Here is a 22,848-nt window from a genome sequence, read left to right on the forward strand (position 1 = left end):
GGTCTTAGAACTCAGTCTAACAAATCACATAGGATCACTCCTCTTCTATCAAGGTCGATAGATTCCTTGTAGGTGCATACCCTACTCCTACAGTGAACCTACTGCAGCCAATCTACACTGCATGGACCCATATGGCTAGAGACCATGTATGTGTGCAGTCAAACTACAATAACCTCACTGTGAGTAGCCGAAGCACCGCAGGTCAAAGGACCAGTCACACTACTGCAACATCAAGCAAGTCACTGACGAGTGGATAGACATCCAAGTGACTTCTTGTCTTGGTCACGCTCAGTACCCTTGTTCTCTAACAAGCACCTGCACTATCACTTCAGTGTCCCTACACTGTGGACTCAAGTCTCGTCCATCCAGAAGGAGAGTGATCTGTGCACTGATCGGATCGATCACCGTCCTCGTGATGATCCATTGATCAGGAGCATTTAGAAATTAATCACCAATGATACATGGCTCAAATTCTCAACTCTTGAGAATATGTATCATCATCTTATTAATTTCTTGGACGATTCATAGACACATAAACAATATGAATGAAAAAGATGCCTTTTATTTATTCAATAATAAATAGTCAAGTACAAAATTATGTCCCTAGAATCAACAATGTGTCAGCCAAATTGGCTTCTAGGGCATACATCTAACAGAGGCCCACGATCCATGGCAACCTGAACAGCTCCGGCTTGGCAGGCTCCATCGCACCTGCACCTATATTATAGCCAAACTGCGGCCCCCCGGTCGTTCCGATGCGGGTGGCTCCAATAAATGCGGGCGCATTGAATCCGGAGCCGATCCGGCTCTCGAGGCGTATCTTCCCGCGATTTCCTAAGCGTCATTCTCCTTAATCGCATTCTTTGTGCAAGACACTCCGAGTGGCCTGTACCCCTAGGTCCACGTATCTCCGCTCGCGCCCAGGCCGCATCCACCTCGAAGAACGCGCGTATCGCGGCCGCTTAACTGACACTCCTCGCAAGCAGCAACTGGCAATCCGATTTTCCAGGTAACCCCTCAATTAGCATTTAATGCCCATCTGGTGTTCCCCAGGCAACGCTTGGAGAGGAGGAGAAACACGATCGCAGCTGGCCACGGAGAAATCCCGTCGGGCGGCAAGCAACAGGCGCACGACCAGCGAGCGGAATTTCCCGAGGCTCGGCCCTCAGATGCCAGGCTAACCCGATGATCATCCCGGGAGCAGACTAGCCTGAAGCCCCGACCGGTCGCCTCGGCTTGCGCCAGCCTTGGCCTACCAACGAGCGGAATTTCCCGAGGCTCGGCCCTCGGATGCCAGGCTAACCCGATGATCATCCCGGGAGCAGACTAGCCTGAAGCCCCGACCGGTCGCCTCGGCTTGCGCCAGCCTTGGCCGACCAACGAGCGGAATTTTCCGAGGCTCGGCCCTCGGATGCCAGGCTAACCCGATGATCATCCCGGGAGCAGACTAGCCTGAAGCCCCGACCGGTCGCCTCGGCTTGCGCCAGCCTTGGCCGACCAACGAGCGGAATTTTCCGAGGCTCGGCCCTCGGATGCCAGGCTAACCCGATGATCATCCCGGGAGCAGACTAGCCTGAAGCCCCGACCGGTCGCCTCGGCTTGCGCCAGCCTTAGCCGACCAACGAGCGGAATTTCCCGAGGCTCGGCCCTCGGATGCCAGGCTAACCCGATGATCATCCCGGGAGCAGACTAGCCTGAAGCCCCGACCGGTCGCCTCGGCTTGCGCCAGCCTTGGCCGACCAACGAGCGGAATTTTCCGAGGCTCGGCCCTCGGATGCCAGGCTAACCTGATGATCATCCCGGGAGCAGACTAGCCTGAAGCCCCGACCGGTCGCCTCGGCTTGCGCCAGCCTTGACCGACCGACGAGCGGAATTTCCTGAGGCTCGGCCCTCGGATGCCAGGCTAACCCGATGATCATCCCGGGAGCAGACTAGCCTGAAGCCCCGACCGGTCGCCTCGGCTTGCGCCAGCCTTGGCCGACCAACGAGCGGAATTTCCTGAGGCCTAACCCTCGGATGCCTGGCTTAGCGCCGGAAGAATTTCCTGAGGCCTAACCCTCGGATGCCTGGCTTAGCGCCGGAAGAATTTCCTGAGGCCTAACCCTCGGATGCCTGGCCTAGCGCCGGAAGAATTTCCTGAGGCCTAACCCTCGGATGCCTGGCCTAGCGCCGGAAGAATTTCCTGAGGCCTAACCCTCGGATGCCTGGCCTAGCGCCGGAAGAATTTCCTGAGGCCTAACCCTCGGATGCCTGGCTTAGCGCCGGAAGAATTTCCTGAGGCCTAACCCTCGGATGCCTGGCCTAGCGCCGGAAGAATTTCCTGAGGCCTAACCCTCGGATGCCTGGCTTAGTGCCGGAAGAATTTCCTGAGGCCTAACCCTCGGATGCCTGGCTTAGCGCCGGAAGAATTTCCTGAGGCCTAACCCTCGGATGCCTGGCTTAGTGCCGGAAGAATTTCCTGAGGCCTAACCCTCGGATGCCTGGCTTAGCGCCGGAAGAATTTCCTGAGGCCTAACCCTCGGATGCCTGGCTTAGTGCCGGAAGAATTTTCTGAGGCCTAACCCTCGGATGCCTGGCTTAGTGCCGGAAGAATTTCCTGAGGCCTAACCCTCAGATACCTGGCCTAGCGCCAGAAGAATTTCAAGAGTCGGGAGTCAGCGAGACGCTACCAAGAGTTAGAAAGAAGAAGGACGAAAGTGAAATGAAGAAACTCTATTTGCATTAACTTTCATTGTTTCAGGGCCGAGACCCATACAACTTGGCAAAACGCCAACACACAAAGAAAAGTACAGAGGGTCAGCTTGGAGGAACCCCCGGGTCGGGAACGCCCGGCACGTCTGCAAGGGGTAGGGAGACGGTTGGAGAATCAACAGGCAATGGCGCCGGAGGGGAGTCGAGAAGGGAGATCCCACTCAGGTCAATTTCGGGGTACTTAGCCGACACCCTTGCCAGGCCTTCCTCGAAGCCTAAGACAAAGGAGTCGGACCCCGCGTCCGACATGTCACGGACGAACTCGTCAGACTGACGATAGGCCTGTACCGCCCCCGACATGTCACGGGTGAACTCGGCGGACCGACGATAAGCCTGTACCGCCTGACGCCCGATCTCCGCACTCTTCTCGGCCAGCGTCGCCTCTGCTCGCTCCATAATCTGAGCTTTTGCCTCCAAGACCTTCGCCACAATTCGGTCATCCGCCTCGGAGGAGACCCTCAGCAGATCAGCCTGGGCCTCCTTGTGCTTCGCCTCGGCAGCGATGCGAGCAGTCTCAGCCTCCTCCAGGCGCGAATGAAGCTCCTGGTCGCTCGCGCGGGACTTCTCCAAGGCCGACTCCAATTCACCCAGCTTGGCTTCAAGAGACCGGGTCCGGTTGCGGGCGTTGTCGGCTGACCGCTGGGCCTTCTCCCACCTCTCCCGGTAGTCGGCAGCCTTCCGGGACTGCTTCTCGGCCCGCTCCTCCACCTTCTTGATCTCGCCCTCGAGACCCGAGGCAACCTTGAGTTGCTCCCAAGCCTCCAACAGTTGCTTCTCGAGGGTGGCGAAGCCGAGTGCCCGCTCTTCGGCCACCTGGAGCCTCGTCTCGAGGTCCCTGGTCGTCCTCCCCGCCGCAGCCTGACCTCCCTCCTCTACTGCCTTCAGTTGGCTCTCGACCCTCGCCAGAAGCCTCGCCTGTTCCTCGTAGCACTCCTCCAGGCGGATCATGTACTGGGCGAGCTAAGAGATAGGAAAAACGAGGGCGTCAGGCGGGGATCAACAGAGCCTATAAATGATGAAAGCGACCGAAAGAACACTCACCGACATGAGACAGACGCAGCTGGCAGCCCCAACGTCAGGGACCCTCATCTCCCGGACCTGCCTGCGGTCCTTCTCCAGCAGTACCGTCTCGATGAGGTTTCGGGCGCCGGCGAAAGTGAAGGCCGACCCCGACTTCTCCCCGGAGTCGGACGGTGGTTCTGCAGCCTTACCCTTACCCATCGCTTGGGGAAGAGTCATGCTGACCATGCTCGGGGCGGGGACCGCCCCTGGAATTGACAGGGTCCCGCTCGGCCGGGGCCTCGGCGCGTCCCTCCTCGTATCATCCGGAGCCGACCGAGTCGAAGGCTGGGCTGGGGACCGATCACGTCCGACCCGTCCATCTCGGGCGCGCCCGGGTGATGCCTCCGGAGAAACGGTAGTCTCGGCATCGGAGGACTGATACAGCGTCAACTCCCGGTCCGCGCCCGCGGCGTCCCCCTGATCGGTGGGTCCGGACCCGTCTGTCGGCGTCGGAGTCGCCTGCCGGCGGGACTTCTTCGCCGGTGGGGCCCCGCTCGGAGGAGCTCGTTTCTTCCTCCGGACTGCTTTCAGTAGGGACGTCCTACCAACAGCCGTTGCCTTGTCCGACCGCATGACGTCGTCGATCTCTGCAAAAAGGACGAGGTGGTCGGAGGTTGAGAAACTGAAGGAAAGAACGAGACGAAAGAGGAGAAAGGAGCTAAAAAAGAAATGGTGGCGGGCTCACGGTCAGCGGGGACCGAGCTCAGACCGACGTTCACCAAGGTATCCTCGGAAATAAGGCGAGCCACCGGGGGGAGCCGGCCCTCGGCAACCAACTCCTTCAAGACGGCGACGCCATCGGATTCCTCCCTCGACAACCTCGATAGGCCAATCGGGGACTTCATCGGCGTCTCCCAGGTTGCCCTGATTCCCCAAGAGGGATCTGCGTCAACGAAAAAGAAGCGCCCCTTCCAGCCGTGAATGGAGGTAGGAGGCTCCTTGACGAGGCCGCACCCTCGCCGCGCCGCAAAGCACCACCACCCTTTATCCTGGGGGTGGCCGCTCAGGCCGTAGCATTCCCAAAAGACATTCAGGGTGGCGGAAACCTCGTGCATGCGGCAGAGAACCTGAAAGGCCGTCAGAGCGCGCCATGAGTTCGGCACCAGTTGCGTCGGCGCCACTCTTAAACTCCGAAGCACCTGAACGACTAAGTCTGAGGGGGGAAAGCGGAACCCGGCCTGAAGAATGCCCTCATTGATGGCAACCTTCCCTGGAGGAGGATGGGACATCCTCTCCTCAGGCCCCGGGAGTGTAACATTGCAGGCCTCGGGAAGGTGGTATCGAGCCACGAACCTATCTAGGTCTTCGGCGACCAACTCCGACTTAATGCGGTCTGCTCTCACTTCGCCCATCCCTAATGGCCAGTGAATCTACGGTCAGGACAGGGTCAAGAAGGGGGAAAGGACCGGAACGACTGGAGTACACTAATACAAAAGGAGAGTATGGAGAGCCCTAAATTAAAGAATGGGGCAACTCACCGGAAGAGAAGGAAGAACGGCTCCGAGAGCGTCAAAGGAGGAGCAAGCGAACAGTCCGACGGCGATGACGGCAGCGCAAAGGAGAAACTCGAAGATGTCTGTAAAGAGAAAGGCGGACGGAGGAGGACCCCCGGTTAAATAGGCGGAAAGGTGGGTGACGCCTCGGTGACGCCAGAGGACGCCTGGCTGCCGAAGGGTCGCTCGCGCCCCAAAGGCGAATCGACGCCATTAAGGAAGGATGTCCGCCGAAATCCTCAGACTGCCAGGTCAGCAACAACCGCCATACGCCATAAAGAAGGCGGGGAGCTCGAAGCGCGCGCGCCTCTCCGAGGGATGGCGGCAATCTCGAAGCATCACTTCCTTCACCCGTTCCCCTTCTGGTTCCAGGCTCGGAAGTGGGGGGCTACTGTTACGGGGGAACTCGGCCACCATGCCCCACGTGACCGGCACGCGCGCCCAAGAAGACTACAGCTGCCCCTTGATCCAGTAACCCGACCCCGAGTCGGATATCTTCGGCTTCGCAGCCCGACCCCGAGTCGGCTGCCCCTTGATCCAGCAGTCCGACCCCGAGTCGGATATCTTCGGCTTCACAGTCCGACCCCGAGTCGGCTGCCCCTTGATCCAGCAGTCCGACCCCGAGTCGGATATCTTCGGCTTCACAGCCCGACCCCAAGTCGGCTGCCCCTTGATCCAGCAATCCGACCCCGAGTCGGCAATCTCTCGACAACGACAGGCTGTTCCCCTGAAGCACGCCGCGACCCTCTGCTCCACTACTCCCTGCAACGGTCGTATCCGGTGCTGCTCCACGATCTCCTGTAACAGCCGTACAAAGCGGAGCTCCACTACGCCCTGTCATGGCCGTACCCAGCGCTGCCCCACGACGCCCTGTAACGGCCATGTCAGTGGCAACTCCATCGTGCCACATGATGACCAACCCCCCAGAAGGACCCCCCAGCCTGGTATATATGTGGCTGGGGGGAGAAGGGGGGAGGTAAGCAAGAACTTCCAGAGCATTCTCCTACTTGCTACTATTATCTCTCCTTCTCCTCCAATCTCCTCTGACTTGATCGTCGGAGGGCCCCCACTACCCCAGTGGTGGTGCGAGGCTTGCTTGCAGGTTTCTCGGTGGAAGGTGGAGCGCAATCAACACCAACCAAGGCAACTCAGACGGAATCCCGTTCACACCGCTGTGCCAATCGTTCTCGGTTTGGACCACCAGCAACAGTAATGATTTAAGATGAGCTATAATGTGGAAGATACATATCTCAAATTATAACTTTAAAAGCCTTCTTGAAAATCTTTAAGAAGTTCAGAATCTGATTTTGTATAAAAGCTTAAACTTAATTTAAAAATGCTTATATCGTTACATCTTTGTAACCTTAGTTATATGCTTCAATGATCGCATCATTCAGAAGAATAACTCAATATGATTCCTAAATGAAAATCTTAATTTAAGAAAAATAGAATTAATTTTGATGCCTTGGTTGATTGCTCCGATACGCATCTGAAGCGTATCATTTTTTATCTTTAAAGTGTACTAAAATTGGTTTAAATGATGTATTTTTCAATGATCTTGATTGCGAACAAATGTTTCTAAATATATGACTTTATTTTGATATTAAAAAGATTTATTGTATTTCATGTATACATTGCTGTGAATCTATGAGTAAGAACTTAAATTCTATAAACATTCACTTGAATGATCTTCTATATCCCTTTCTACATGATTGTTGCTTCCATCACTAAAAGAAAAGGCTATTTTTAAAAGAGTGGATGATCTTAAAGCTAGAAACATTTCAGCTCACTCAAATGACTCTTAAAAGAAAGAAAATGTAATTGCTTTTGAAAGAAATTGAGCTTCAAATGAATTATTTTCTGATTAATATTTCAGAACATTTTCTCAAGGATTAAGAGGAAGCATAACTTGTTCTTGAAAGATGAAAAAGAGTGATTGCTATAAATTTTGAAAAACTCTAGATCACTTTACATTCTTGATATCATAGAATTTCAGTTTTATTCACGCTTATCATCAAAATCTAAAATTCAACAAAAAAAAAAGAATGATTAAAGAAGAATGTATCTTTTGAGGGGGAGCTTTAGACATATCAATCTCTCTAGATTTTGCATCTTATTCAAAATCCACCATCATATGATGCATACCTTGAATATTTTATGAATTGATTTTGATGAACCTTCTTGTGTTGCCATTACTTGTCTTAGTTATATATAGCCTATACTTTGAGTTTAATTCTATAGAGCGTTTATTATCTCAAAAGAATATGATTTAATACTTGCAAATATGTTCTTAATGGGTTAAGTTGAAAATATGCTGAAATTTGTAGAAAACATATTTTCAAGATTAACAATTTGAATGTTTTATTGAAAATTATCTTCATATTCTAAACTCTTAAATGGAATGCTCAATTAAGGGGAAGAAAGAAAATTTTTAGGAAGAGAGACCATATGGAACTTAATCGCATAAATTCATAACTAAAGACGAGACAAAAAATACTAAATGAGAAGTGATCCGAATACCCTCCAATATGTATCATCTGAAATTTAAATCTGAAAATCTTTATGATACACCTAGAGGCTTGCTATTTGGTTAATATAACTTGTGCATCAATCATGAACCAAACTGCAATTCAAATGGTTGATCTTAAGTGCCTCTAATTTAGTAAAAAAAGGGGAAAGAAAAATAAAAGTAAAAAATCAGCTTGAAACGTAATATTTTATGTTTGATTCATGATCATTGTTGTCGATATCTGAAAAGCATGAATAGATCTCAAGAGGCTTACATAAATAAAAAAAAAAATGAATGTTCTTAAAAACTAAATCAATAAAGGTTACTCTATGTAAATTTGGTAAAGAACTTTTAGTATGCTTTTAATGTCTAATTGGTATCAATTTAAGCAGATTTTTGGTGTCAAATTTTGTATTTCATAGTATAACTTTTGGAAGTTGAAGGATTTCACCTGTCTTAGTATCAGAAATTTCCATTGGAATCTACTAATGAGTTTTTATTGGCTTGCACTTTAAAGTTTTAATCCTGTGCCAATTTATTTTAACTAATTTTGATGTTACTCTCTTTAACGGAGTAAAAGAAAGTCTTTAAAAGAGCTCTAAAAAAATCTTCAAAGCTTTGAATTTTATGTATGCTCTAAAATATATTATAAATTGCATGAATTCATGTTTTAATATTTGTGCTCCAATGCTTTTATTATCATAAAAGAACTTTGGAGTCATAAGAATTGATGATCCAACATGATGGTATATTTTTCAAGTATATAAGCTTTGATCTTATACTCTGAAAATTAATTAGATTGCTCTCATGTTGTGAAATACTTAATATATTGGGCAAAAGATCTTTGATGAACAAGCTTTCATACTTGTTATTAAAGATCTTTCAAAAAAAGAGGTTAGATTTCTATTCGTGCTTGCATGAATTTCATTATTGACACTTCTTGAATTAACTTAAAAAAGATTCCACCTGTACTTGATTTGAAAACTATCTTTGGAATCACATTCGATGTGCTCTCATTATAATTTGCTCTGAAATCATCTTAATTGGCTCTAATCTATGCTCATTAATCTTATTCTGACATTATTGCCTTGAGTTATATGATTCATATTCTTGCAATAATTCGACATACATTGATTGAAAATCAGAGTACAATAAGGAAAAGGAATATTTGAGTATCATTTGCTGCTTTGTGCTCAATGTTTCATTATCTTGCAACCTTTTTGATGTTGTCAAAAAGAGGGAGAAATATCTAAATATATGCTCATAATGTTTTATGTGATTGATTATATTAAGTTGATTAAATCTAAAACATTATCATGAAGTATGTTTTGAAAAAATATGCATGTTTTCTACTTCATGCAACTTAGCTATGCATTAATTCTAGAACACAATCTATTTTATATTGCATATACTCCAAGTTTTGTCATCATCAAAAAGGGGAAGATTGCTGATCCAAAGATTGATTTTGATGATCACAAAACCTTGAAGTATAATTACTAATGTTTGTGTTGCAAGAAGAAGATAATTTATTTTGCAAGGAACATAACAAGTTGGAAGAATAGAAGAAGGCCTCAAAAGCTCTCAAAAAGTTGAAAGAAAACTATACTTCATTGACCAAAGTTTCAAGTTCAAAGGATTCAAGTTGGAGGAGAAAATTCAAAGATAGATTCAAAAGAATAGTCCTCGAGTCGACTCCTGGAAGTTCAGAGTCGACTCTGGCACTCTGGAGTTTCAAGGAACAATATTCGAGTCGACTCCGGGACTCTGCGAGTCGACTCCGACTGAGAACAGACAAAAAGATAGAGATTTGATTTTCAGCGCTATAGTTTTCGAGTCGACTCCAGCTACAGTCGAGTCGACTTCCAGCTACAGTGCCGGGCAGACTCCTATTCACGAGTCGACTCCTGCTTCAGCCAAGTCGACTCGAGCACGCTGGGAGGCATAACGGCTAGTTTTTTCTCAACTCCAACGGCTCTATTTTTGTCTCTAACAGCTAGATCTTTGTTCCCATGCCATCCAAAGCTTTAAAAATCAAGGAAAAAACTAGGGGAGAAGTTAAGAAAGTGGGAGAGAACACATAGGGAAGAGATTTAAAAGAGATTTCAAGAGAAACTTCTCAAAAGCACAAAGGATCATTCAAAGCAAAAGAGAGAGAAGAAGAGCATCTAAGTGAATCCCAAGGCTTCCTCTCCAACTGTGCTGCCTCAGTGATCCTCTACCTCGTGCGAAATCAAAAGAGGGTCAAGTAAAGAAGAAGCCGAGTTCCTTCATCTACAAAACTTGTTTGAGGGCTTCTTCTCTTTACTCTATTTGTTTACATTATTATATCTGCTTGTTTAAGAAGCTTGTATTTGTTTTAAACTCTTGTTCTAATATCTTGTAACTTGATTCAATCAAAGGATTGAATCAGGGGTTAAGGTTTGTTGGTGAGCCAAAGAAAAAACCAACGGTGTAAGATTGTGGTTGGTGAACTGGAGAAAACCAACTGGATTTGATTGTGAACCCGGAAAAATAATCGAGTGGTTTTAGTCGGTGAGCCAGTGAAAACCGACCGAGTTTATTGTGATCTCGTGAAAACAACAAGTTAGGTTGTGAGCTTGTAAAACAACCGGCTGTAATCTGAGGAATTATAGTGAAATTTTCAAGAGATCTTGGGAAGTGGATGTAGGTGCTGGGGTGCACCGAACCACTATACATCTTTATGTTTGTGATGCCTTATCTCTTGTGTTTCATGCGTTACATTCATACTTGATTGTGTAATATCTCTAGCTTTGTTTCCTATTGATTTATAAGTAATTGTTTAGAACTTGCTTAGCTTCCACTCCATTCTTACCATTCACATAGATTAAAATTGATCACACAACTATAAGTTAAGTTTAGATCAATTGCACCCTAAGGCTATAGTATAATTGCTCTAGCTTAATTTTCCACTGCTTTACTTATAATTGCCTAGAGCTTAAGTAAATAGCATCTTATCATTCCGCTGCATTCGATTCAAAGTCAATTAGGGAACATAATTTTTAGAAAACCCAATTCACCCCCTCCCCCCTCTTGGGTTGTCACCTTGGGCAACAAAATCTTATCTTGGTTTGCTTTTTTTTTCTCCCCCAATTTGTTCAGCGTCCACAGTGAGTTGCTGACAGCTAACAGATGACCTGAGATTTGGATGTTATTTGAAGTGCCTGGTGCTGAGCTTTCATGGAGTTTTGGGGCTTTTTTGAAGAAGCTCAAGGTCGAGATCTGCGCTGCTGAAAAGATATTCGACCAAATTCTTAAATCATTCTTCGCTCTTAGCTTTTGAAAACGAGCTAAGTTTTTCTTCTCGCCTTTTTGCAATTCTATATCTTCTCGCTCTCAAGTTGTCCTCTTTTTGGGTTTTATTTCGCTTTTGATCTCGCAGGCAGCTGGATTTTCAGAAAGCTAGTATTTGATGGATTCAAAAAGGAAGAAGATGAAGACCAAGATGAAGATGAAGATGAAGGCCGAGGGATGCTTCCATTTCTACTATAATTTTTAATTTGTAATTTGTAATTATGCTTCCTGTGTTATTCCTATCGTAGTAGGTTTTCTATTGTAATTTATAAAAAACATATCAATAAATTGTGCATTTGTTGTTGTTCCTGTGTTATTTCTTTTCTAATTTTATTCTTTATTTTTGTTATCTATCTTGTGCTATTAGAAAAAGTAGAATCAAAAGGAACCAGTAAAGAAAGCAGTAATGGAGAACAGATTTCTTGTAAATCTCTCTCTACAGATTTTTTTCTCCAAAAAAATTAATTAGATTTTTTTATTTTTTTAAAAAAATAATTCTAACGATTCTTTAAAGCTTTGTTAGAATAAGTATTACCGACGCTTTAAAGCATCGACAAAGCTTCCATTTTTGCCGACGCTATTAAAAAGCGTCGGCAATTTAGTTCTCCACTGTAACATAGGCAATGCTTTGGCGACGCTTTTAAAAATGTCAGAAAGAAAACGTCATTTTCTTGTAGTGGAATCACTTGAGAGAGAAAAAAAATTGAGTATTGTGATAACCGACCCAAATTAAGCCTATATTGGGCTGAAGTCGGCAAGCCCAACCGATTTCAGCCTAACAATACAAAACAAAAAAGGGAGGGGGGCGAGCATCCGCTGCTGGAGGATAAGGTCGCTGCCGCGAGCTTGCCTGGCTAGTATGAATGATCAACGGTTGTTTGGGACTAGTGCATCAGGTGAACAGTTGGTATCATCCACCATTAATCCATGCTCATTTGGAAGCTTTTAAATCCCTTCATCCCTTATAACAAATCACCATCGTGACCCTCCCTGCTTCCTCCCTTCTTCTTCCTCATCTCCAATGGTCGGCGTGCCACCCAGCCAAGCACCATCTCCCGAAGTTCCCTCATCCCCTCTTTATTTTTTCTCGTTTCTTTGGGTCTCTGTTTCGAGACCTATCTCGACAAGATCCGGTAGAATCCACCACTATAGTCAGTAGAGATCCGCCATCGCCATTGTCGATGAGCTCCCCTCCTTTCCTCTTCCTCCTTCAATCCGAGCCCTACTTCTTTGGTTTTAAATCCATCATGGGACCTTGATTCGGCTTATTCACACATCGCCGCCATCCCCAGCCGCGACTATGGTCCTTGGCCATCGCCGTCGTCGTCGAGGCCACTGCTGCCACTATCACCGACTCCACCATGCTTGGCTACCAGATCCCTGGCACCCACCCCCAGCCTTCTCTTCTCTTTCTGCCTCCTCTTTGTTCTTCTTCTTATTCTTCTATTTTTCTTCCCATTTTTCTCCTATTTTTAATTAATTAAAAAAAGAAAACCCTTTTTTTCTCTCTCTACTTGACTCATGGACTAGATACATTGATTTATCCAGGTCACCGATAGACGAAACCCAAAGTCCCAAATAAACCCATGCCAAATCTCTCTTTTTCAATTTTAGTCAAACCGGACTGAATATACTAAGCCCTTGATTGGACCTAACCCAAGTGGATAAGGCTCGAAACTCAGTCGATCAAGCCCAAAATCTCAACTATCTTTGATCATGTATCTTTTTCTCTCTCTATGCAGGACCCAGCGATCTTAGTTTAATGCTATGACTTTCTTTGCTCAGATCCAAGTTGACACATGGTGGAGTTCCTCCATCATCTTGATACCCAGACGGCATACGAACCTAGTACTCCAGCCTCGTCAAGTACCTTTAGAATTTGGTTACCATTAATCTTTATTGAGCCATCTAAATTATAGCTCATCTTAATCAGTTTAGTTCACCTTATTCAGACAAACCTAGACAGTTAGGCACTGCCACCAGACCGATCTGATTTGGGCATGAGGCCATATCCCCCATAGTATTTTAATTTTGACTTTGCTTAGCTTTTAAAATATTAATAAAAATTAATTATATTTTAATAATATTAAAATAGGCGGACCTGACCCGTCTAACTGGAGTGAGATTTTGAAGTGATAAGAGGTAAGTAACCTAATACTCAAAGTGTGTTTTTCAAATTTTTGAAAAAATAATAATTAGTTGATTAAATTTGATTATAATATCTAGTTTATACTTAGTTAAACGGGCCAGGCACGTTAATGCTATGATAGTAATTATTTTTAAAAATGTTATGTGCTATGTTATGAAATCGAAAAAATGTGACTGGAAAAATTATGAAAAAAATATTTTATATGTATGTATTCTCAGTACGGCTATGATCTGGCTTCGCTAATGAAGATTATTTATTAGCCCTGTCGACTTGTAATCTGAAAACTAGTTTCGACACCACATCATCGGTAATTAGAATAGTAGTATTTAGACATGCACCACCGGTGGTTAAAAATAGTGGTATTTGGCACTTTGTGTATTCTAACCCATACCACTGGGTTACGAGATTATAGCCTAATGTTGGATTTCTAGTATCAGTTTATAAAAATAATAATAAATTTTAAAAGAAAAATATATATTATTCAAGAATTGATTTATTTTTTAGTTAGTATCTTGCTCTTTAACTAATTATTTGGTATGAGTAGACCCCACTTTAGGATGTTATGTTATTAGGCTAGTGTATCTCATTATTATATTTTCTCTATTTTTTTAGACCCGGATGCATGATTGCTCGGAACTTGGAGAGTGCGCTAGATCATCGGAAGATATTTTTGGTTATTAGAATTCTAGTCAAACTATTTAGACTAATTAGAATATTTTATTTGATTTAACTAAATAGCTAGCATATATTGACTTACGTCACTTCAGAACTTTTGTAAGAATTATTTGAATAAGTTCTTGATTAAATAAATTTAAGGATTACTATTGCTTTGATATAATTTGTAGCCTTGCATGCTTTTATGGTCTGCCATATAGGTATGCAGCTTCTGTTACACTCTAGGTTCAGGGCATGACAAGTATACACCTAATTCTGTATTGATGGATAATTTTGTTAGTCCTGTATTACATAATTTTTGCCAAGGGAATACTAGGTCATAAGCATAAACAGAATGTAACCGCAGAACCTAAATTGACAACCATTGCACCGACTTATTCGCAATTATGATGTTAAATGTTGCCCTCTCTTTCCAACTAACAAATCCAAACCTGATCAATCCAAAACTGTGCGGAAAAACTTTTACAATGTGGAATCATTTGAGCGATCAAAATTGGTAGGTTTAAGCTAGATGGGATGTGAATCCTGCAACCCAACTAACTAAGTTGGTCACATATTTTTGTTATTACATGTCCTGGGTTTCAACAGCCAATCAGAACGTATTTAAGAGCCCAGCAAATGGGCATACCCTTAAATTTTCTCCTTGAGAAGGCATTATCCTCTATCATCCTAGGTCGCACCTGTTTGCCTCTTTAGACTTGTTTGGGTAGCGGAGAGAAAAAAAAGAAGAAAAGTGTGGTCAATAGAAAACGAAAAAAGTCCTTTTGTTTAATTGGAGTTTTCGAATAAGAGAGATAAAAGTAGTATATCCATAGAAATAAGATTTTTATATTTCATAGAAAAAAAATCCATGAGGAACATAAAAAAGCTACTTTCCTACGAGTTAAAAATTGGAATTCTTTTTTTTCTATAATTAATTTTAAGCCATCAAAATTCAGAGATAAGATCTTTTCCTTTATTAAGAGTATAATAGATATTTCACATAACTTTGCCAAAAAAATAGATGCTTAATCAAACATAAGCCACTAAAATATATTACTTTTTTATAATCAACCAAATATACAAAAATTATTTTTTCAGACATCATATTTCTAGAAATCGGCTTTTTAAAAAAATATTCTGAAAAAAAAAAAATTATGAACCAAGTGAGTTCTTTGGGACTTAGTTTTAATGATTGCCCCATTCTTAGTTTTAATGATTGCCCCATTCTTGATCTATGTCTACCCGCTTGTACAACTGAAAACTTAGGGGTGGCAAAATATGACCCGACCCGCCAACCCGACCCGTGTTCGACCCGCCATAAACAGGTTTGGGTTTGGCCTAAACAGGTTCGGGTCGTAAACAGGTCGACCCGTTTAACCTGTTTATTAATTGGGTCGGATACGGATTTTATATGTCTGACCCGTTCAAACCGTTTAACCCGTTTAACTATTGGCAGGTTAAACAGGTATAAACAGGTTAAACGGGTTAAACAGGTCTAAACAGGTTAAACGGGTCTAAACAGGTCTAAACAGATCGGGTTGGGCAGGTTAAACAGGTTGGGTTGGGCAGGTTAAACAGGTCTAAACAGGTTAAACGGGTCAGGTTGGGCAAACAGGTTAAATAGGTCGGGTCGGGTTGGGTAAACAGGTTACCTGTTTATTAAACAGGTTAAACGGGTCGGGTCGGGTTGCCTGTTTAATAAACAGGTCAGGTTCAGGTTGTAATTTCTGACCTGTTTAATAAACAGGTCGGGTTCAGATTTATGATTTTTTGACCCGACATGCATGTGATCCGACCCGTTTATGACCCGACCCGATCCGATTGTCACCCTCATGAAAACCGCCTATCGTTTGATCATCTAGGCCATCCTCAGCATTTAGACGAGCCGACACACCCATCTCCCCTTTATTGAAAAGAGAATCATATCGAGGCTAAGGATTTAATTATTTAAATTTATAATTGGTGCTGTAGGACCCAGAGGGCTACTGGCCCTCTTACCGAAACTTTCTTTTCCGTCGCAACTGACATGCCACATGGCACCGTGGACAGGTGCAAATAGAAATGCTGCATAACACGGAAATCTCGCAAGAAACGTAGCATATATAGCTGATGCGTGACTTACCAATTTGCTCCTCTCACCAGCATTTATATCGTACCCATGCAACTACCGGTGGTAGCTGCAAATAGCTGGACTTCTTACAGACGAGTTGTGCAATTTTTTACGGGTGAGATTTGAAGTTATAGTAGCAATTGCAGCATTGCTCATGATATAATAAGGTACGGGTTAACCCTTTTGCCGTGCTAAACTTTTACGTTAGCGTAATATATATAGCGGTGGTTGCACCATGTTCGGGATCAAATTGCCGAAAATATGGCCTGTGGATGGGGTCCACCTCAGGGCCTTTTCCGTTCATCAACTTTAAGCCACCGGAAACTTGCCGTCACAGGTTTGCATGGAGTTCTACCAGCTGGATGACGGAGCGAGACGAGGGTGCTCCTCCCACGGCCCCCGATTTTGTAGTGTATTAGCTCTGGGACCCACGCGGATTAGAGGGATTGTTCGTCTTTTGTATGCCCACGACTACGACCTTTCGTCGGTGGCCTCCCGCAACGTAGTGGTATCCACGTACGACAACATGATGGGTTAAATTTAAAATGGTGTTTGTGTTTTTATAAAATAAATTATAATAGATTTTTGTTTTTTTCCCATAGACATCTTCCTAAATATCAAATTTTATATATTTTTTTAAAAAATTAATATTTATATATATACCTTGATAAATCACTTATATTGCTATTTTATTTTTTTTTATTTTTTTTTGCAATGCATTCATGCCATCTAACATTATTAAAAATTAATAGTTTTAAATTAAAATGACTAAAACATCTTTAATTGATAGATATGCAAAAAAAAAAAATTATAAGATGATCGCGATAGAAGATAAAAAGTAATTTCAAAATTATATTTTATTTTTTAATTAAAATAAATATAATTTTTATTAATGGTGTTAGAACAATCGTTATATTAGGAGCATATGTGAAAAAAATAGTATTTTATGAAGCTATAGAAATAAATATAAATTTGAAGAGAGTATCACTTAAATTTAAATTTTTTTAAAAAAAATTATGCAAAAAAAAGTTATTACGATAATGAGCTGCAAACTTCAAGAAATTCTAGCCGACGGTGTCTAATAGTCAACGAACAATTCTGTGCTGCATAAAATTCTCTTAAGTTATGCTAACTTTCTACCACCAACAAACAAAGAACGAGACAACAATAAATAGCAATATCCGTCACTCCTCGCCTGAATATTTTTAGCCAAATCCTAACCCTTTGTACTTAAACAAAATATTTTTTTTAAAAATTGTAATAGATAAGAATCTGGTAAGATTAGTATATACCAGATCCAATATTCTATTAATCAACCGGTGAACACCCTCTCAAATCGAGGATTTGAACATGAAATCCTGTTACAACTGCCAAAAAAAAAAAAAAAAAAAAGCTTTACCGCCAAAATAAGCAAACGCATCGGCTCTGCTTAAGTAACCGTATATTTTTAAAGCTTTTACCAGCGAAAGAAGCAATCGCTTCCAACAGTGGCAGATTTCGTAAAAAGGTAGCTACATCCTCCCATGTGACGGTACCCTCCTTCATTATATAAAAAAGCTCTAAAATCACCTGCTTTTCCATGTGCTCCCGCTGGCTCCCACAGAGAGACTGGGAAAGAGAAACAAAACAAAAGAGAGAAAAAGAGCAGCTGCTTCGACTCTTCTTCTCTCGCTCCGTAATCCCCAGCGCTCATCCTAGAGAATATTGGAAGCATCGCGGCGGCGAATGGCGACGGCGACGCCTCTCCTCCCTCTCCTCCTCTTCCTCACTCTCGCCACCGTCTCCGCCGACAAGTTCACCGTCGGCGACTCCAAGGGCTGGAACCCAGGCGTCAACTACACCGAGTGGGAGAAGAAGCACCGCCCCTTCCACGTCGGCGACTGGCTCGGTATCTCCCCCTCCGACATCCCTGTCCTTCCCCACCAGATCTAAAAGAGATCGGATATCTTGGTGGATCGATGACCTCCTCTTCTTGATTTGTTTTCGATTTCAGTGTTCTACTATCAGGAGGGGATGGCGGATGTGGTGCAGGTGGACGAGGTGGCGTACAACAAGTGCGATGCGTCCAACCCCATCACCAACTACAGCAAGGGAAGGAGCTACGCCTTCGAGCTCAATCACACCAAGAGCTATTACTTCATCTGTAGTTATGGCTACTGCTACCAGGGAATGAAGCTCGCCGTCAAGGCCGAGCCCCTTCCCTCGCCGTCCGCTTCCCCGTCCCACAAGCCCTCCGGCGCACCATCTATTCTTCCAAGATCCGCCGCCGCCGTGACTCTTGCCGCCGCCGCCGCCGCCGCCCTCGCCGCTGTGCTCCGGTTAGTGTGAAAGGAAGGGCATTTTCCATTTCCCCCTATTTTCGTTCTGTTCCTTTTGTCTTCATTGAGTGGGTGTTGCTTGCGAGAGAATGAGAGAGAGCGCGAGGGGTTTGTTTGCCATCTGAAATTCAACAGAAAGAGGTGATGTTTTATTTTTTCTGGTGTTGCGAAGTGTAATTTGTTCTTTTTGATATGGAATTTTATGGAAGTTTGGAGATCTCTCACTGAGATCCTTTTCTTTTAGAAAAAGAATGTTATTTGTCTTGTGGATATTTTAATTGAGCTTCACTTCGCGAGTCGGAAATAGCATCATTTATTAATGCCTTTTGTTTTTCTCCGAGGCAGTTGAGGCTGGTTTTGTGCCGTTGGAGGAGGTGAGGGTAATAATAATGCCTCGGGAAGTGTTGGAAGTCGGTGCATGGATGGAACTGTAGAGAATGGAGGATCTCGAGCTCAACCCAGTTATTTTTTATTTAATTTTAGTACAATGGTTGTCTAAAAAAAAAAATTAGTGTAAGAGAGGGGACAGGAACAGATAGTAAGATAAACAGCAAAAAAAAAAGACGACCAAATCTGCCTGTTCTATTCTTTTGACACACATGAATACTCAAGCTCAGCCCAATTATTTTTTAGTGGCTTGTATCAGTCTAGCATAAATACATTCAGTAAAATAAAAGAAAATGATGTATAAAAAAAAGGAGATAGTATCAAATCATGCCCATAAAATGTTTTCAGAATGATAAATAGCTAAGCAGACGACCCAATCTACCACTCTGTTCCTCTTCCGATACATATATGCAGTTTGAAGCTCAGCCCAATTATTAATTATCATTTGTTGTGGTTCAAATTTGGCCCGAGGGTGACCATGCCAGAAGAGTTGAGGAAGTTGCCGATGATGAGAGAAAGAAGACGGGGGCCACCTCCTACGTGACAGCGGCAGCGGACCTGCACAAAGCCTCACCGGTGTTTCCGGTGAGGGCCCTTCGACGATCAACTTAGAGTGGGGTAAATCTGATCCAGCCAAAAAGTTCCTTAGAAGTTACCTAAACGGGCTATTTATAGTCCTGGTGGAGAGGTCCAAGTGGCAGAGGCACTATCCGCCCTCATTATGAGAGGGGGCGTGGCTCTGAGCTGAATGGCGCGCAGCTAAGACTGGTTGGTGGCGTGTGGTGTTGTCCGTTCTCGAGAACGGTAAGGTATTGACAGTCACATTAGGGTATGGCCGGAGTAGTCATAGCACCGTCCTTTAACTATCGAGGGCCATCTATCGAAACATGGTGCAGTGGTGTCATAATGTACGGCCACGTAGGAGGGCGTGGGCGCGCACGTGGGTGCAGTTGTTGGCGAGGTCGAGCCCGTTGAGAGGTCGCGTCATGCATTTGGCGAGGTCGGCTAGACGGGTGCTGAGGGTAGCTCGGCTCCCCGGGTTCTGAGGTGTGCTCGGTGGACCGCTCTGAGCTCGAGAGTCGGGGCGTACTACTGAAGTGGGCGCCCCGAGCTTGGTTAGAGCGGGTCGGCGAGTATTGGAGACGCCTCGAACTTGGTCGGGGGAGTCGGTGATTATCCGAAGCCGATGGAGCTTTTGACGGAGTCTGAGGCCGAGCTAATTCTAGGCTGAACCGAGAATTCAACCGGTCGGTGTTGACGTTTATTGGGCCAAAACTAAGCGGCCTTTTAGCTGTGGGCTGGACGATCCATTTCGCCCCCTATCATTTGCTCTCTACTTCCGATGTCGAGTTGCCCTTCGGCTCGGGCGATGGAAGTAGTCAGACTATTGATCGTCCAGCGCTTCAGTCAAGTGCTCAGGAAGAGGTGCGTACCGAGCTGGATATACTGTTGGGAACCCGCCCATGCCGCAGAAAATTCAAAAAATTCAGATGCAGCGGAAGAGGCATGTGCGGGATCAACCGTTCATCGCATGAACGTTGTTTAAAAACCGTTCATAGATAGATAAGGATTAAAAACTTTTAAATAACATTAGAAGATCAGATCTTCACCTTTGTGCGGGTAGATGATCACCGCAAACTGATGATCGTGGTTTAGGATGAAGGTTTGCTTGAAGCCGTTCAAGTGCCCGGCCTCTACGGGTATCCACACGAAGCAGAAAACCGATCCAAGCTTTCTATCTCCCCGGGGTGCTAGCTCCCTTGCAGAGATAACTTTGATGGCTGATATCCTTCTTTTCAATCAATCCTTGATTGTGCTTGGGAGAAGGAAGAAGAAGGATGAAGAGAAGAAGAGGAACGAAGCCCTGCAGCCTTCTTTTTCTTCCTTGCGTTGGAACCAAACGGTGGAGGAAGAAGGAGGCCACCAAGATCCTTTTCTTCCCTTTGTTGTTGGTGGCTGAAAAGAGAGGAGAGGAGGGTGGCCACGTGATGGAGAGGAGGAGGGCTTCACTTATCATTAGGGCACCTCCTTTCAAAGCCTTATAAAGGCATCTAGGGCTCCTATTTGGTTTAGTCCAAATCATGAATCAATTGGGTTCAATCTATGCTAGTCCTAATCCAATTAGAACTTGAATGAACTATGACTCAATTGAACTCTTCAATCCTAATCCAATTAGGAGTCATGTTGATTCATTAGATTAATAATTAATTAGGACTTAAGAAATCCTAATCCAATTAGGACTTGTTTAATTTTAGTTCTAATCCAATTAGGACTCTAATTTGAATTCGAAGTCCTAATCCGATTAGGACTCTAGGAATCCTACTCCAAGTAGGAATCCAAATTTAATTCAAAACTCCTAATCTAATTAGGATTGTAGGAATCCTACTCCAAGTAGGAATCCTAGTCCTACTCCAAATAGGATTTCCAGTCCAAGTAGGAATCCCAGTCCAAGTAGGAATCTCAGTCCAAGTAGGATTCCTAGTCCTAATCCAATTAGGACTCTAGGAATCCTACTCTAAGTAGGACACTTGTTTTAAGTCCAATTAATTAATTCTCTTTGTTCCTTCTTCAGCTTATTATCAATCGAATTGATTACTTGTGATTCCTAATCACGATTCAACCATCGGATCGGTCAATGCCTCTAGTGTGTGTGACCCCATAGGTTCTACTATGACTGGTAGTAAGATATATTGTGATCTCTATCACAATATCATTGAAAACTCCTTTCAATGGGTCGGAACGATTCCAACTCTACTCATTAGGGCTTATCGATCATCGAGATAATCCCTATGAGTCCCACCATCCACCAGAGACACCTAGCAGCATGTAGTGGCTACCCAGCAGAATAGAATGATGAACCTCTAGGTGCAGTTATCGTGTGATACAGTCCTACTATCGTGGATCCCTACAGGACGGAGGTCATGGATAACTCGTCAAACCCCTTCGTCTGTCATATGTCAAGATTTATTTGACTCGAGTTCGATAGTGGAAAACTCTTTCTCCACTTTCTATTACTGCCCTGGCCAAGGTCTTAGAACTCAGTCTAACAAATCACATAGGATCACTCCTCTTCTATCAAGGTCGATAGATTCCATGTAAGTGCATACCCTACTCCTACAGTGAACTTAATGCAGCCAATCTACACTACAAGGACCCATATGACTAGAGACCATGTATACGTGTAGTCAAACTACAATAACCTCACTGTGAGTAGCTGAAGCACCGCAGGTCAAAGGACCAGTCATACTACTGCAACATCAAGCAAGTCACTGACGAGTGGATAGACATCCAAGTGACTTCTTGTCTTGGTCACGCTCAGTACCCTTGTTCTGTAACAAGCACCTGCACTATCACTTCAGTGTCCCTACACTGTGGACTCAAGTCTCGTCCATCCAGAAGGAAAGTGATCTGTGCACTGATCGGATCGATCACCGTCCTCGTGATGATCCATTGATCAGGAGCATTTAGAAATTAATCACCAATGATACATGGCTCAAATTCTCAACTCTTGAGAATATGCATCATCATCTTATTAATTTCTTGGAGGATTCATAGACACATAAATAATATGAATGAAACGATGCCTTTTATTTATTTAATAATAAATAGTCAAGTACAAAATTATATCCCTAGAATTAACAATGTATCAGGCAGATTGGCTTCTAGGGCATACATCTAACAATCTCCCACTTGCACTAAAGCCAATCAGTCATATATCTAAGCCCCATCTTCTCAAGGTGGGCTTCTGTCTTTTGCTGACTTAGCTGCTTAGTGAACGGGTCTGCCACGTTATCCGCGGAGTCTACTCTCTGCACCTCTACATATTTTTTCTCAACATAGTCGCGTATGAGGTGGAAGCGCCGCTCTATGTGCTTGGACTTCTGATGAGACCTTGGCTCCATAGCTAGTGCTATGGTGCCAATGTTATCGCAGTAAAGTGTTATGGCATCTAATGACATTACACCTAACTCTGCAATAAACTTTTAACCAAAAGGTTTTCACTGCACCCTTAGATACGGCTTAACATTCAGCTTCTAAGGTAGAATCTATAATGATCGGTTGTTTGGAACTCTTCCAATTTACTGAACCACCATTGCACA

General features: G+C 44.2%; 1 protein-coding gene across 1 annotated transcript; it reads left to right on the forward strand.

Annotated features, from left to right (window-relative positions):
- The first annotated feature begins 17,620 nt into the window (after positions 1-17,620).
- On the forward strand, positions 17,621-18,589 carry LOC103698638 (mavicyanin-like). The gene is made up of 2 exons (XM_008780675.4): positions 17,621-17,931; positions 18,037-18,589. The coding sequence occupies exons 1-2, from the start codon at positions 17,769-17,771 to the stop codon at positions 18,369-18,371; spliced, it is 498 nt and encodes a 165-aa protein (XP_008778897.1). The 5' UTR covers positions 17,621-17,768; the 3' UTR covers positions 18,372-18,589.
- The last annotated feature ends 4,259 nt before the right edge of the window (positions 18,590-22,848 follow it).

This window comes from Phoenix dactylifera, chromosome 1 (assembly GCF_051530095.1).
Source record: "Phoenix dactylifera cultivar Ajwa chromosome 1, Ajwa_hap1_PhDact_Kaust_v1.1, whole genome shotgun sequence".
In the NCBI taxonomy this organism is placed as follows: domain Eukaryota; kingdom Viridiplantae; phylum Streptophyta; class Magnoliopsida; order Arecales; family Arecaceae; genus Phoenix; species Phoenix dactylifera.